General features: G+C 30.4%; 1 protein-coding gene across 1 annotated transcript; it reads right to left on the bottom strand.

Annotated features, from left to right (window-relative positions):
• Positions 1–1,361: 1,361 nt before the first annotated feature.
• On the bottom strand, positions 1,362–17,952 carry LOC119614867 (serine/threonine-protein kinase 32A-like; the record flags this gene model as incomplete). The annotated part of the gene is made up of 7 exons (XM_037970965.1): positions 1,362–2,874; positions 2,946–3,127; positions 3,657–3,782; positions 10,343–10,380; positions 11,504–11,592; positions 13,304–13,374; positions 17,856–17,952. Coding segments are annotated over 7 exons (1,266 nt in total), but the record flags the coding sequence as incomplete, so codon positions are not given.
• Positions 17,953–17,957: the final 5 nt, after the last annotated feature.

Below are 17,957 nucleotides of genomic sequence, written 5' to 3'. Positions count from 1 at the left end.
GTCTAGTCTATAGTCTAGTCTAGTCTAGTCTAGTCTAGTCTTAGTCTAGTCTATAGTCTAGTCTATAGTCTAGTCTATAGTCTAGTCTATAGTTAGTCTATAGTCTAGTCTATAGTCTAGTCTATAGTCTAGTCTATAGTCTAGTCTATAGTCTAGTCTATAGTCTAGTCTGTAGTCTATTAGTCTAGTCTATAGTCTAGTCTATAGTCTAGTCTATAGTCTAGTCTATAGGCTAGTCTATAGTCTAGTCTGTAGTCTAGTCTATAGTCTAGTCTGTAGTCTAGTCTATAGTCTAGTCTATAGTCTAGTCTATAGTCTAGTCTATAGTCTAGTCTATAGTCTAGTCTATAGTCTAGTCTATAATCTATTCGATAATCTAGTCTATAGTCTAGTCTATAAGTAGTCTATAGTCGAGTCTATAATCTATTCTAGTCTATAGTCGAGTCTATAATCTATTCTAGTCTATAGTCTAGTCTATAGTCTAGTCAATAGTCTAGTCAATAGTCTAGTCAATAGTCTAGTCTATAGTCTAGTCTATAGTCTAGTCTATAGTCTAGTCTATAATCTGGTCTAGCCTATAGTCTAGTCTATAGTCTAGTCTATAGTCTAGTCTATAGTCTAGTCTATAGTCTAGTCTATAGTCTAGTCTATAGTCTAGTCTATGGTCTAGTCTATAGTCTAGTCTAGTCTAGTCTATTCTATAGTCTAGTCTATAGTTTAGTCTATAGTCTAGTCTATAGTCTAGTCTATAGTCTAGTCTATAGTCTAGTCTATAGTCTAGTCTATAGTCTATAGTCTAGTCTATAGTCTAGTCTATAGTCTAGTCTATAGTCTAGTCTATAGTCTAGTCTATAGTCCAGTCTATAGTCTAGTCTATAGTCTAGTCTATAATCTAGTCTATAGTCTAGTCTATAATCTAGTCTAGTCTATAGTCTAGTCTGTAGTCTAGTCTATAGTCTAGTCTATAGTCTAGTCTATAGTCTAGTCTATAGTCTAGTCTATAGTCTAGTCAATAGTCTAGTCAATAGTCTAGTCTATAGTCTAGTCTATAGTCTAGTCTATAGTCTAGTCTATAGTCTAGTCTATAGTCTAGTCTATAGTCTAGTCTATAGTCTAGTCTATAGTCTAGTTTATAGTCTAGTCTATAGTCTAGTCTATAGTCTAGTCTATAGTCTAGTCTATAGTCTAGTTTATAGTCCGGTAGTCTTGTCTATAGTCTAGTCCAGTGTCTAGTCTTTAGTCTATAGTCTGGTCTATAGTCTAGTCTATAGTCTAGTCTATAGTCTAGTCTATAGTCTAGTCTATAGTCTAGTCTATAGTCTAGTCTATAGTCTAGTCTATAGTCTAGTCTATAGTCCAGTCTATAATCCAATCTATAGCCAAATATTGATTTGTAGTGTAGTCTATAGTCTACGTATATCGTAGTTACGTTTTGTAAGTTGTTATTTTAGTGGCGGAGCGCCGAATCGAAATGCAGACTACCAATGTTGCCAATCGGTGTAAATTTCGATTCAAATGCTGAATAGGGGTGATAATTAATTTCCTTTTCTTCGAATTCTGTTATAAACATTGGGGAATTCGGAAATGTGAAGCTAATTTCTTATTTTTATTACATGTTAAAAAATAAAAATTCGTACATACACAAATATGTATGTCCGCCCCTACATAAATATTGCAAAAATTTTATTAAGTTATTATTTCTTCATTGATGAATTTGCTTAATAAATCGCATATTTATTTCAAAGTAATTGTTTAGCAACAATTTTTCTGTAACTTGATGTGAAATGCCAAAGCTCTGTACAATTTAAAAAAGTGTTGAGTTATTTAAAAATTTAATTTTATAAAATTCTTTGTTTATTTTCTAATCCCTTAAAAGTTTTATTTTTTTGAAATTTAAAAATTTGCAAATTGAAATTCAATTGATTTTTACAATGAATCACAGTTTATGAGTCTTAAATTAAAAAAAAAAAAAATAAAATAATATTAAAAAACCTTTAAAAAGGTTTATGATAGATGCTGGAAATATGTAAAATATGTATTTACAAATAGTTGTTTAAAAAAAACTATTATTTTTTGTAATTACTATTTTGATTTAGTTAATACAAGTCCTTTGCTTTGTGTGTTTAGTTTGATAATTTGAGATCTTTAACGGTTTTTTGTGAAACCTATTTCAATTAAAAAAAAAAAAAAAATACTTTAGTTTTGTTCCCCTTATAAGGCTCCACTTATTTGTTGCTGAGGCGAAGGTGTACGATCTATAAATTCCATACTTTCGGGAGTTTTGGTTTTTCTCGAACCGGGTCTTTGACATTTCGAGCACATTTGTAATGTTGAACTTAGCGTGGTCAATGTTTTTGCGGAACTAAAATTGGAATTTGATTTGGTGCTGCTATTCAAACTGGAATTTGTGGCCGTTTCACTGGTACCCTGTTCTGCTATGGATGAGGTTACTTTTAGGGTCTCGAGTAGAGGGGTCTCTAATATGGGCGCTAAACTACTGACCACCGAATTGGCCATGGCCTCTTCCAATTCCTTTTCCCATTCATTTTCTTTTTTCTCCATATCTTTGCGTTTGAGTTCTTTATAACGATTGTATACTATGAACTCTTTGACGAGTGTCGTCTCTGGATCACTATCCCGTTGGGCCGAACGCTGTTTAGCCAAACGTTTCTTCTTTTTGTGTAAAGGGCGGGTTTCGACAATCATTTCTTCTAGCTCCAGGCAGGGATCACAATTTAAATGATCTTCGGGTGGCTTAAAGGGTGGTTTCGTTTTCTTTTCGAGCACATCTTTGAAATCGATGTGACGCAGTAGCGGTGTTTGTTGTAATTCGTGTTGTGAACTAATGCGACCACCTGGATGTACGCAGAGTAACTAGAAGAAGAATTTTATAATATTTTAAAAGTGAAAAATATACATAAAAAATAATGAAACTTTAAAATCACCTTCGTTATTAAATCGACAAAATTATGACTCCAGTAGCGTGGATAATGTACTGGGGCACTTAATATATGCTTCACTTCCACCAAAGCTGTATTGGAATGTACCGAAAAAGGCCGGACATTGGCACGCATTTCATATGCCACCACACCCAATGACCACCAGTCAACCGGAAACGTATAACCAGCTATAATTAAATTGATAACAAATTAAATAAATGTTGAAATAAAAGTATATCGAGGAAACTATATCCATTACTCTCTATCTTCGAAATGGGTGAAAATGAATCTTGTTTGTTTAGGGCCTTATTCATAATAATCTATCAAAGGTTTATAGACCACATTTTGTATGAAAATTTGTAGAGATATCTACTATTTAAGTACCAAAAAGTTGAAATCATAGGGTCTAGGAACTAGTGATATCGGCATTATAAACCCATACAGTTGAACATACCTGTGCTTTCAAACTATGTACTTCTAAAGAGTTTTTAAGTGAAATAAATAGTTTTTGACTTTCTTGATAAATTATGTTTTGTAAGATAAAGAGTTTTGAAAATACTCCCTCGATATGAAAGCGTAGTACTGCAAATGTCAGTTCATTTTGGTGTTTATTGGAAAACAATAATTCACTTTTAAATTAAAAAGTTCAATTTTCTTCATGTCATCGCGTATATATGTATGTGTGGTTTTTATTTATTAATTTCCTTCAACACTTACCCACTTCATCCAGTGCACACATAAAGACCTCTGGTGCCATATACGGTTTTGTACCAGACATACTACAGGCGAGGCCATCCTTTACCAGTCTTGTTGCGATATTAAAGTCAGTCAAATGTGCATGACCTGTAATAATAAATTAAAATTTTTGTTAAGCTTTTAACTTTATGTTTGCTTTCAACTATTTGTTTATAGTTTAATGTTTTTTTATAGGGTATGATTTTGTATGTGGTATTTTAGTAACTAGTTTACTTGATTATGTCGAACTTTAAATGGTGTTGGTTTAACAAACTATTCAGAAAATGAGAAAAAAAGTTAAGAGTAAATTTTTTTTAGCAAAAACTTGATAAGGACTTGTACTTACTCAAGAATTTACTTTTCAATGACTTCTACATACCGCCTGTATTGCTTTGAAGTTATCTACCCATCAAAAACTTTTCAATGACTACTACATATCGTTCTGATTACTTACATAAAAAAACTTTAATAACTTCTTATTTATAATGTCTTATATAAATTCTTTCCAATTCATTAGTCAGCTACTGCGTGAAGATATAGAAGCTGTATACGGTTTTCATCCGATTTACATTACATTTATCAAAACTAATAGTGAACGCAATGGGCATATCGTCATAGGCTATTTTTTCTTCTCAAAACCCAAACTAATTACATAACACCTTATTTTCTGTCGTAGTTCTAATTTTCAATTCTAGTAAGTACTTATATAAGTAAGTACTTGTCTCCAATGTTATCATATACATATAATGGTTTCATTTGAACATTTTTCTGCCAATGTTGTAAGATCTGACAACCGTGTATACATAGTTTAAACAGTGGTGTTGTAAGTACGACAGCGAACTAATGAACAAGAGACCCAGGTTTATATTCTGTGATGACAACCTAAACAATTTTGACTCATTTGTAAGTTCTTATTTATTAACGACCATGCGAATGTCATCACCATGCTTAAATAATGAGTAAAAATGTCAGTGTATAAGTATACTTCATTATAGTGAGAAGTGGTTTCATTAGTTTTTGAACTCATTACTTTTCAATGTAGTTTTTGCCTGTTATATTCGAATATCACGCATCTTATACATAAATATGTATGTCCCATGGACCAGTTTTTTTTTTCAAGAAATACCTCTCAAACGATGAACATGAAAAAAATATATATATTTTTTTTTCCAAAGTCCTCAGTTCTTTACCAACGATTGAAAATCTTGATCTCAGTATCAGTATCAGTGTGTTTTTCGGAATATATGTTATTAGGGACTAAGAACAATTATAGACTGAACTCTTTAGAGCTCGAGATCTTAATACTTTGATTTTAAACGATTTATAGATAATACAGCGATATTCTCTAAGAGGAATTTTATACGGGACCAATCCTTAAAGGGATTTTGATTCGTAAAAAACTTGTTCGTCTCAAATCCTTATCACACTGCATATATGTATTTTTAAAGTTAGGTAGGTGAAAGTCATATTGTGAAGGGGATTTTATATGAGGATCTGGGGTCTAATGCAGACTGTTTTTACCCATTTTCAATAACAAACTGCATTAATTGAAAATATTTGTGCAAAATATCAATAAAACTCGCGTTTAAGCTCTATTGTGTTTTCAACATGGCTAGATTGTTTAGAAATCTAAAAAGAACTATCAATATTTCGATGTGTTTTTGGATGGTGGGTGTAAAAATTCAATAAAACTTTTAAAAAATCCAAAACTTTTTAAATCTAGAAAATAAACACTCTAACCACTTAATATTATTATTCCAACTTTACAAACAGCCACATCATCGCTTTATTAAACAAATGGGTTTTCTGTCTACATAGTTGGTATTTGCTGTTTAAACTTGTACGTATGATTAATTTGTATTGCCTGTACAATGTTAATCATACGTCATGTATGACTAAATACCAGATGCTTAGTGTATTGACATTATATAAATGAAAACATAATTTATATTTTAAGTTAACACCATCACTACTACTTATGTTTCCCTCTTCTTCCCCGTCTCCCTTCCCTCACTCCTTAGCAAGTTGCATTTTTTCTCGTTGCCACAGTTAAGATTAAGTTAAATATAAATGTCATGTTCTTAGTATGACATTTTATTACCACATTCTCAAACCGAATATCTTGTAATGGAACGAGTAAATATAATAGAAATTGAGTACTTCTTAAATTTATTTTTTGCATTTTATTGAATCAATGACATGATGCGTATCCTTATATGTATGTAAGTGTATGAATAAAAACAAACACTTAGGATAATACTAAAGAACACACATCCATACAAACTTACACTTTCATCTTTATATTCCTCTTTAAAAGTAACAACTTGAAAAAAAAAACAACCCACACACCAAACAGTTTTTTTTTAACACATTTATATGATTTTGATTTTTTTTTAAAAGATGGTAGTACGTTAATGCTTCAAGGTTATTGGGATGATTTTGGTTTCTTTTTAAAATAAATATAATGTAAATGTTTGAATGGTGTAAAATATATGGCTGTACTACTTAGCGCTGGATATATTGTATATACATTCATACATTTATTGGTATCGATTGTTATATATAAATGTAAGTAGGAATATATCAGTTTGTATAATAACATCAATATATGTCAGTTTTAATGCAATACAATCTTGATAATGATGCTTCATTTATTATTAATGTTTATATTTTTCTTTTACATTGATACTTTTAAATTTTATAGACATATTTCAAATTTCTTTGAATTTTGTTTTTTTGGAAGATTAGTAATATCGCTTTAATTTATGATACTTTTTTAAAGTATATAATAAATTTGCATTATATTTATTAGCATTTTAAAAGTTTTTTTTTTATATTTTTGTATCAAAGGAATAAGAATGATGTTCACTTTCGAAATTTCTTATGAGTGTTTACTGATCGCCTCAGAATCGCTTCGTTCACTCATGTAAACCTTGTATCAAAGTTTAAGTTAACATTTTTTTTTAAATAATTCGTTAAAAAATCGTACATGTGACTAGACTATAGACTACACTGTAGACTATAGACTAGACTTTAGACTACACTATGGACTAGACTAGACTATAGACTAGACTAGACTCTAGACTATAGACTAGACTAGACTAGACTAGACTATAGACTAGACTAGACTAGACTAGACTAGACTAGACTAGACTAGACTAGACTAGACTAGACTATAGACTATAGACTAGACTATAGTCTAGACTATAGACTAGACTAGAGTATAGACTAGACTATAGACTAGACTATAGACTAGACTATAGACTAGACTATAGACTAGACTATAGACTTGACTATAGACTAGACTATAGACTAGACTATAGACTAGACTATAGACTAGACTATAGACTAGACTATAGACTAGACTATAGACTAGACTATAGACTAGACTATAGACTAGACTATAGACTAGACTATAGACTAGACTATGGACTAGACTATAGACTAGACTATAGACTAGACTATAGACTAGACTATAGACTAGACTATAGACTAGACTATAGACTAGACTATAGACTAGACTATAGACTAGACTATAGACTAGACTATAGACTAGACTATAGACTAGACTATAGACTAGACTATAGACTAGACTATAGACTAGACTATAGACTAGACTATAGACTAGACTATAGACTAGACTATAGACTAGACTATAGACTAGACTATAGACTAGACTATAGACTAGACTATAGACTAGACTATAGACTAGACTATAGACTAGACTATAGACTAGACTATAGACTAGACTATAGACTAGACTATAGACTAGACTATAGACTAGACTAGACTAGACTAGACTAGACTATAGACTAGACTAGACTAGACTAGACGATAGACTATAGAACTAGACTATGACAGACTAGATAGACTAGACTATAGACTAGACTATAGACTAGACTATAGATAGACTATAGACTAGACTATAGACTAGACTATAGACTAGACTATAGACTAGACTATAGACTAGACTATAGGACTAGACTATAGGACTAGACTATAGACTAGACTATAGACTAGACTATAGACTAGACTATAGACTAGACTATAGACTAGACTATAGACTAGGCTATAGACTAGACTATAGACTAGGATATAGACTAGACTATAGACTAGACTATAGACTAGACTATAGACTAGACTATCGACTAGACTATAGACTAGACTATAGACTAGACTATAGACTAGACTATAGACTAGACTATAGACTAGACTATAGCACTAGACTATAGACTAGACTATAGACTAGGACTATAGACTAGGACTATAGACTAGACTATAGACTAGACTAGACTATAGACTAGACTATAGACTAGACTATAGACTAGACTATAGACTAGACTATAGACTAGACTATAGACTAGACTATCGACTAGACTATAGACTAGACTATAGACTAGACTATAGACTAGACTATAGACTAGACTATAGACTAGACTATAGACTAGACTATAGACTAGACTATAGACTAGACTATAGACTAGACTATAGACTAGACTATAGGACTAGACTATAGACTAGACTATAGACTAGACTATAGACTAGACTATAGACTAGACTATAGACTAGACTATAGACTAGACTATAGACTAGACTATAGACTAGACTATAGACTAGACTATAGACTAGCCTATAGACTAGGACTATAGACTAGACTATAGACTAGACTATAGACTAGACTATAGACTAGACTATAGACTAGACTATAGACTAGACTAGACTAGGACCTAGACTATAAGACTAGACTATAGACTAGACTATAGACTAGACTATAGACTAGACGATAGACTAGACTATAGACTAGACTATAGACTAGACTATAGACTAGACTATAGACTAGACTATAGACTACTAGACTATAGACCTATAGACTAGCTATAGACTAGACTATAGACTAGACTATAGACTAGACTATAGACTAGACTAATAGACTAGACTATAGACTAGACTATAGACTAGACTATAGACTAGACTATAGACTAGACTATAGACTAGACTATAGACTAGACTATAGACTAGACTATAGACTAGACTATAGACTAGACTATAGACTAGACTATAGACTAGACTATAGACTAGAGCTATAGACCTAGACTATAGACTAGACTATAGACTACTATAGACTACTATAGACTAGACTATAGACTAGACTATAGACTAGACTATAGACTAACTATAGACTAGACTATACGACTAGGACTATAGACTAGACTATAGACTAGACTATAGACTAGACTATAGGCCTAGACTATAGACTAGACTATAGACTAGACTATAGACCTAGACTATAGACTAGACTATAGACTAGACTATAGACTAGACTATAGACTAGACTATAGACTAGACTATAGACTAGACTATAGACTAGACTATAGACTAGACTATAGACTAGACTATAGACTAGACTATAGACTAGACTATAGACTAAACTATAGACTATAGCTAGACTATAGACTAGACTATAGACTAGACTATAGACTAGACTATAGACTAGACTATAGACTAGACTATAGACTAGACTATAGACTAGACTATAGACTAGACTATAGACTAGACTATAGACTAGACTATAGACTAGACTATAGACTAGACTATAGACTAGACTATAGACTAGACTATAGACTAGACTATAGACTAGACTATAGACTAGACTATAGACTAGACTATAGACTAGACTATAGACTAGACTATAGACTAGACTATAGACTAGACTATAGACTAGACTATAGACTAGACTATAGACTAGACTATAGACTAGACTATAGACTAGACTATAGACTAGACTATAGACTAGACTATAGACTAGACTATAGACTAGACTATAGACTAGACTATAGACTAGACTATAGACTAGACTATAGACTAGACTATAGACTTACGTTTATGATTATGGGAAAGTCGTTATTAGAGTACTTACAAGTAAAATATTTTTACTATGTGGTACAGTTTTAATGTACATATAAATACTTAGAATTTTGTTCGGTCTCGACTAAAGTGTGAGTACTTGTTATAGTAAAGTTATACTTTTCATATATGTGCATATGATAAACAATGTAGAAAACAATTTTATTTTTCCACAAGAATTAAGATTAAACACTTGAACACACGAGACAGTAAATAAAAAAACAACAGACAAAAATTCAGACAAACACACCTTGTGGGTTTCAGATCCTTTTTATTTCATTTTTACATTGTACCAACATACACAATGTCAAATATGTAAACAATGTATAACAGAATTGTTTTTGGTATTTCAGGTTTTTAAGCCAAACTTTAGCTAGGGAAAAAAGCTTTTTAATGCAAAAGAGGAGAAAAACGTTTTTATGTGGAAACTGCCTTTTGGTGACAATGAGTTTTAATAAACCGTAAGACAGAATAATAAGAAATAGTTTAGTTCATAAAGAATTTATATGAAATCTTTTTTTTACCCTTGTTAAAAAATTCTACTTTGGAACCACAATATTGTGGCATTTTATTTAAGGGCTAAACATTAAATATTAACTTCACTATGTTGCTTGCAAGGTAAAGAAACTAATATATAGAATAATTTTACAAAGTGCTTGTTTTTATTGTAGAGTTAAAATTTTGTAAAATATCTATGTTTAAGTTATAAACATATGAATGATTAATGAAAATTATTATTATTATTTTATAAACTAACAACTTACCAGCACCATCTAGTAGTATGTTATCTGGTTTGACGTCTCTAGACAGGAGAAAGGAAAAAATATTAGATAGCAAAGAATATTTTAATTAAAATTACGAAATTATAAATTTGTTGTTAGGAATACATCCATATATATGTAAGTATGTACCATGGTTTCAAAAAATTATGGCAAAAACTTTTTACAGACTAGACTAACAATTAAATTTACAATAAACAAGTAATATAATATAATATTTTGTCGGTCATGGCATATTGTAAGATATCCTACACTTGATATAGATAGATAGACAGATAGATATAGGTAGATAGATAGATAGATAGATAGATAGATAGATAGATAGATAGATAGATAGATAGATAGATAGATAGATAGATAGATAGATAGATAGATAGATAGATAGATAGATAGATAGATAGATAGATAGATAGATAGATAGATAGATAGGATAGATAGATAGATAGATAGATAGATAGATAGATAGATAGATAGATAGATAGATAGATAGATAGATAGATAGATAGATAGATAGATAGATAGATAGATAGATAGATAGATAGATAGATAGATAGATAGATAGATAGATAGATAGATAGATAGATAGATAGATAGATAGATAGATAGATAGATAGATAGATAGATAGATAGATAGATAGATAGATAGATAGATAGATAGATAGATAGATAGATAGATAGATAGATAGATAGATAGATAGATAGATAGATAGATAGATAGATAGATAGATAGATAGATAGATAGATAGATAGATAGATAGATAGATAGATAGATAGATAGATAGATAGATAGATAGATAGATAGATAGATAGATAGATAGATAGATCGATAGATAGATAGATAGATAGATCGATAGATAGATAGATAGATAGATAGATAGATAGATAGATAGATAGATAGATAGATAGATAGATAGATAGATAGATAGATAGATAGATAGATAGATAGATAGATAGATAGATAGATAGATAGATAGATAGATAATTAAAAACATAAAAAATACCAAATTTCTTAAAATACAATCCATAATTGACCTGATTTTCCTTTTTTCACAGAAATACCTATCCTGCCCTAAAGATTCCAACTAAGCCTATTTACAACTACACCAACTACTAAGAAAATTCTATGGTACTTGAAAACGAACTCACCTGTGAACAACACGTTGCGATTGTAAATAATCTAAAGCACTACCAAGTTCACAAACTAATAAGGCAACACTTTCTTCAGAAAACTCCACCTGAAAGAAAGAACAATAAAATAGTTAAAATATTTAAGTACATATTGTTGTAGTACAAGGAAGAATAATAAATTAAAGCAGCTAAAAGTAAGATTTATGGCGCCCTAAAGGAAACAGGAATACATATAAATAAGTGCCAGTTGAAAAAAAGGTAACAACAATGAACATTTTTTGTTTAAACAGAGATAAAGTATTTTAAGACTTAACATCCCATAAATGCAAAAAAATATTAAAAAAATCTATATAAAACCTTAATACACATACAAAGACATACGTGTTGTAAATAATAAAAATTCTGTAGCAGCAACATTAATACACAATGGGACGGTTAAAAAATTAATTACACTGTGTGTAAATTTATAAGTCATGGAAATATAACCATATATATACATATAAAAAAACAGACCTTTGTCTGCCAGTTTTGCCTAAAGGCTCATATCTTGCAAATGGATCGGAATTTTGATTTACTCTCTGAGGAAAAAATTTAGCTCTTGTCATAAAGAAAAAAATTGTGAACACATAAAATCAAAAAGACTTTATCTTCATTTCGATTGGAATGTAAAACTACATTGTAAAATTGCCCGACTCCTGTACGTATACGTGTTAATGATTTATTGGTATTATAAATATTCAGTATACGAACATTTTAAATATTTGTTGACACATAAAAAAATCTAATTTCTTAAAGCTTTTTTCGTATCATATAGAAATTTGCTGGGAAATGGGATTCAAAGTTTTTAGGTAAGATCATGGATGAAATGGAGATTGCTGGCTTTGTTTCTACACAACTCATATCTGAAATATAACTTATCTAATTCCATTGTGCAACATTAGTTAATACATGTTTTCATATTGTTGTAAAAGTTTAAATATGTTGGGAGTGAATTTATGCATGTGTGCGGGGGAAAAAACAAGCAATAAACACTTTGTTAAGAGAGTTTACGAGTTTATATTCATGTAAACTCGTTTCGGTATGTTCAGTAGGATGGACCTATTTACAACATGAAAAAGTTTTTAATTAATTTTCTTTTTCAAAATGATAACAATTTGTATATACACATGTTTAATATTTAGTTTAGTTTTAAGAAAAGTTTTTCATTACGTATCTGTAATTACTTTTATGGTGCGAATTAAATTTTTCACAATGTTCATTCTTCCCCTGTCGCTCCATGTAAAACTTTCTCCTTCAAATTGAAGATAAATTTATAAATTAAGCACTTATGTATGTATGTAACATATCATTCTAGACTGAAACACAGACCTGCTTTAAATTTATCATTAGAACATAATTTAACCTAAATATCTCACACGCGTCCTCTATAAATGAATAGTTAATAATAATACCTGAAATATATATTTGAGGTATATGTTAATACTTGTTCTTAACTCCCCTATAAGATCCCACATTAATTGTTTACAATTGTTACAAATGTATCGCTTTTCAAACATCATTTATATACTTATGTATAAGTATAAGAATATGAGATAAGTAGGAAGATTTATTTTGTTTTTATCCAGTTTACTTAAGGCTAATCAGAGTTCAAACATTTCTAATATAGGGGCCATTCTAATTTGTATGTGTAGTTTTTCTTTCCCTAATATAGACATCATTATTTTCTTGTTACCAAGTGTAAGTATGTATGTGCTTATTTTTATTTGTTATTTTCGCAGTAAATATATAAATTTATATATACAATTTCTGGATACTTACTCTGTTTTGCAGATGATATCTTAAATCACCGCCTGTCAGCAGGTCACAAACCATAAATAAATCCTCTTCATCTAGTATAGTTTAGGCATTGTAAAATATATAAAGAGAATAAAGTATTTTTTATATAAAAATGATAATATAAATGAAAAAGGAAAACAATCAATTAAATTGAAAATGTTACACATACAGGCAATTCTCTTCAGATTCACTCACGTATGTATATGTATGTTTGAATACGTTTAGATTCATAGAAATAGTATTACATAAATATATATATATTCATTATTTCCCGTCAAAACATGCTAGAAAGAGTCAGACTTTGGCTTTTGCAAAAGCCATTGGTCGAATTCAACCAATAGCTATGACTATACTAACTATAGATTATACTTTAGACTAGACTATAGACTAGACTATAGACTAGACTATAGACTAGACTATAGACTAGACTATAGACTAGACTATAGACTAGACTAGACTAGACTATAGACTAGACTATATAGACTATAGACTAGACTATAGACTAGACGATAGACTAGACTATAGACTAGACTATAGACTAGACTATAGACTAGACTATAGACTAGACTATAGACTAGACTATAGACTAGACTATAGACAGACTATAGACTATACTATAGACTAGACTATAGACTAGACTATAGACTAGACTATAGATAGACTATAGACTAGACTATTAGACTATTAAGACGAGACTATAGACTAACTAAGACTAACTATAGACTAGACTATAGACTAGACTATAGACTATACTAGACTATAGACTAGACTATAGACTAGACTATAGACTAGACTATAGACTAGACTATAGACTAGACTATAGACTACTAGACTAGACTATAGACTAGACTATAGACTAGACTATAGACTAGACTATAGACAGACTATAGACTAGACTATAGACTAGACTATAGACTAGACTATAGACTAGACTATAGACTAGACTATAGACTAGACTATAGACTAGACTATAGACTAGACTATAGACTAGACTATAGACTAGACCTATAGACTAGACTATAGACTAGACTATAGACTAGACTATAGACCTAGACTATAGACTAGACTTAGACTAGACTATAGACTAGACTATAGACTAGACTAGACTATAGACTAGACTATAGACTAGACTATAGACTAGACTATAGACTAGACTATAGACTAGACTATAGACTAGACTATAGACTAGACTATAGACTAGACTATAGACTAGACTATAGACTAGACTAGACTAGGACTAGACTAGACTATAGACTAGGACTATAGACTAGACTATAGACTAGACTATAGACTAGACTATAGACTAGACTATAGACTAGACTATAGACTAGACTATAGACTAGACTATAGACTAGACTATAGACTAGACTATAGACTAGACTATAGACTAGACTATAGACTAGACTATAGACTAGACTATAGACTAGACTATAGACTAGACTATAGACTAGACTATAGACTAGACTATAGACTAGACTATAGACTAGACTATAGACTAGACTATAGACTAGACTATAGACTAGACTATAGACTAGACTATAGACTAGACTATAGACTAGACTATAGACTAGACTATAGACTAGACTATAGACTAGACTATAGACTAGACTATAGACTAGACTAGACTATACTAGACTAGACTATAGACTAGACTATAGACTAGACTATAGACTAGACTATAGACTAGACTATAGACTAGACTATAGACTAGACTATAGACTAGACTATAGACTACTAGACTAGACTATAGACTAGACTATAGACTAGACTATAGACTAGACTATAGACTAGACTATAGACTAGACTATAGACTAGACTATAGACTAGACTATAGACTAGACTATAGACTAGACTATAGACTAGACTATAGACTAGACTATAGACTAGACTATAGACTAGACTATAGACTAGACTATAGACTAGACTATAGACTAGACTATAGACTAGACTATAGACTAGACTATAGACTAGACTATAGACTAGACTATAGACTAGACTATAGACTAGACTATAGACTAGACTATAGACTAGACTATAGACTAGACTATAGACTAGACTATAGACTAGACTATAGACTAGACTATAGACTAGACTATAGACTAGACTATAGACTAGACTTAGACTAGACTAGACTAGACTATAGACTAGACTATAGACTAGACTATAGACTAGACTATAGACTAGACTATAGACTAGACTATAGACTAGACTATAGACTAGACTATAGACTAGACTATAGACTAGACTATAGACTAGACTATAGACTAGACTATAGACTAGACTATAGACTAGACTATAGACTAGACTATAGACTAGACTATAGACTAGACTATAGACTAGACTATAGACTAGACTATAGACTAGACTATAGACTAGACTATAGACTAGACTATAGACTAGACTATAGACTAGACTATAGACTAGACTATAGACTAGACTATAGACTAGACTATAGACTAGACTATAGACTAGACTATAGACTAGACTATAGACTAGACTATAGACTAGACTATAGACTAGACTATAGACTAGACTATAGACTAGACTATATACTACACTATAGACTTGACTATAGACTGGACTATATACTAATATATAGACTAAACTATAGATTAAACTATAGATTAAAGTATAGACAAAACTATAGATTAAACTATAGACTAGACTATAAACTGGACTATAGACAAAACTTTAGACCTAAACTTTCATTTAGACGTAAATCCGTCCACCATTAGTTACACCTGCCCTTACAGTTATAACACCTGTTTCAGGCTTTTCGTCGACAAATTATTAAAATATTTTGGAATTAAAGTAAAAAAAACAAATCAAGTGCTTGATGATTAAAAATAATTAAATTTTTTTAATTCTCGCGTTTATGGTGTCATATGATCGGCCTTGCCTGACTATATATTCTTTCAAGTTGTTAGGTAAATATTTTCTGATAAAGTTAATTAACTTTCATGGAGTAGGATGTAATATTGTGAAAAGGTTTTTACCATAAGCCATATGAACTAATGGTCTGTCAAAAGTGACATCTAAAAAATGGAAGGTTAAAAAACGTCATAAATAAAAAATGCAAGTTTGTATACAGTTTTTTACGGTAAAAAGAGTTATATACTATGTACATCAAGTTTTTCTTTATTTAGTTAAAAACTTTTAATTTTAGATTTTGTTCAAAGATTTCTGAAAACTGAAATTCAGACCAAGGATATTTCCTAGTAATGTGATAAAAATAAAACTAAATACATTAAACTAATAAGTTTTAAAATCAAAATATATACGTATAGGAAAATCGCTTTAACATTTGTTAAAACTACGTAAAAAGTTTATGATTCTTTTGGCTTTCATTCAACAATTTCTTTTAAAATCTCTTTGATGTTTTGATTTTTACCTACAATTGCTTAATGGCAGAAAACTGATTCCTTTGAAATTTTTTCCAACTATCAGAAGTTTCAACTTCAAACCTATAAAACGTTTTGTAAAAAAATTGCAAGTCTTTCAATGGTGCTTATAAAAACTGGCATTGGTTAGTAACTCTACCATTGCAATGTGAAATACTTGATCCTTTAAGTCATCACATTTCCACGCTGCATGAAATGTTGCAATATATTTTTTTTATATTTTGTAGTAATTTCATTCTCCTTAGTTCAAAAATGTTTAATACAGTTGTTGATGGTTTATTGTAGAAATTTTGTATGGAAAATGTGCGTAATAAACCTAAAACAAACGATTAATATCCTTGTGAATACGGTGGTTAGTTACTTATCACAGACATTATTGTAGAAATGTGTATACACAAGTGATTTATCATCATTCTACAAGAAAATAGCTTATGGGATGATAATACTCATTAGCATGTCAATGATAAAATCCATGAACATTAACACTGATATCGACATTATGCTTCATTTAACATTTTAAAGCAGGATTACTAAGAATTGGTACTTATATGTTTCATAAAGGTGAATATGTTGAGTCTTAATTGTCTGCTTGTGTGAGAAGTGTTAACAAAAAGTGAAATTTGTAAATTTTCAATGACGACATAATTATATGAATATTTATATTGTACTGTTTCAGGTTCGAGTTCGAATCCTAGATAGGGAATTTGATGTAAAACCAATGTTGAAACATTTAATAATGCGCAATGTATAGGAAAATCTCTGGATCATATGAATATATAGAATACAGGATCAAGAATTAGTCATGTGATGTGTAAATGTTCCGGCTAAAGGTTAAAGGTCACTAAAGTAACGGAATATTAAATAAAGGAAACATAATTCCACATATCGACCATCTAAGTTTTATGAATTGAATTTTTCACTAATATTTATGCAAACTATGTTTATATGTTTATATTACTACTCAAACCAAATCAAGTCATGCAAATAGTAAATCATGGAATTGCCATTGTTAAGAATCGTTTCAAATTGCTTTGACTCTGTTCATATTTCTGAGCATGAGCTTTTTTTTAAATAACAACGATTTACAAAATCCTTGCATGATGTTTAAAAATAGAGAATATATACATATTTACCTTGAAATGAAAACCACAAATTCACTAGAAACGGATGTTCCAAGGAGGCTAGAAGCTCAACTTCTTTGATGACACCACCCAAAGCTCCACGACTTTCACAGG

Source organism: Lucilia sericata, unplaced genomic scaffold, assembly GCF_015586225.1.
Source record: "Lucilia sericata isolate MDLA Ls3-8-SP2 unplaced genomic scaffold, ASM1558622v1 Contig003549F_arrow, whole genome shotgun sequence".
Lineage (NCBI taxonomy): Eukaryota > Metazoa > Arthropoda > Insecta > Diptera > Calliphoridae > Lucilia > Lucilia sericata.
Note: the sequence above shows the minus strand (reverse complement) of the source record. Positions and strands in the feature narration are given on the sequence as shown.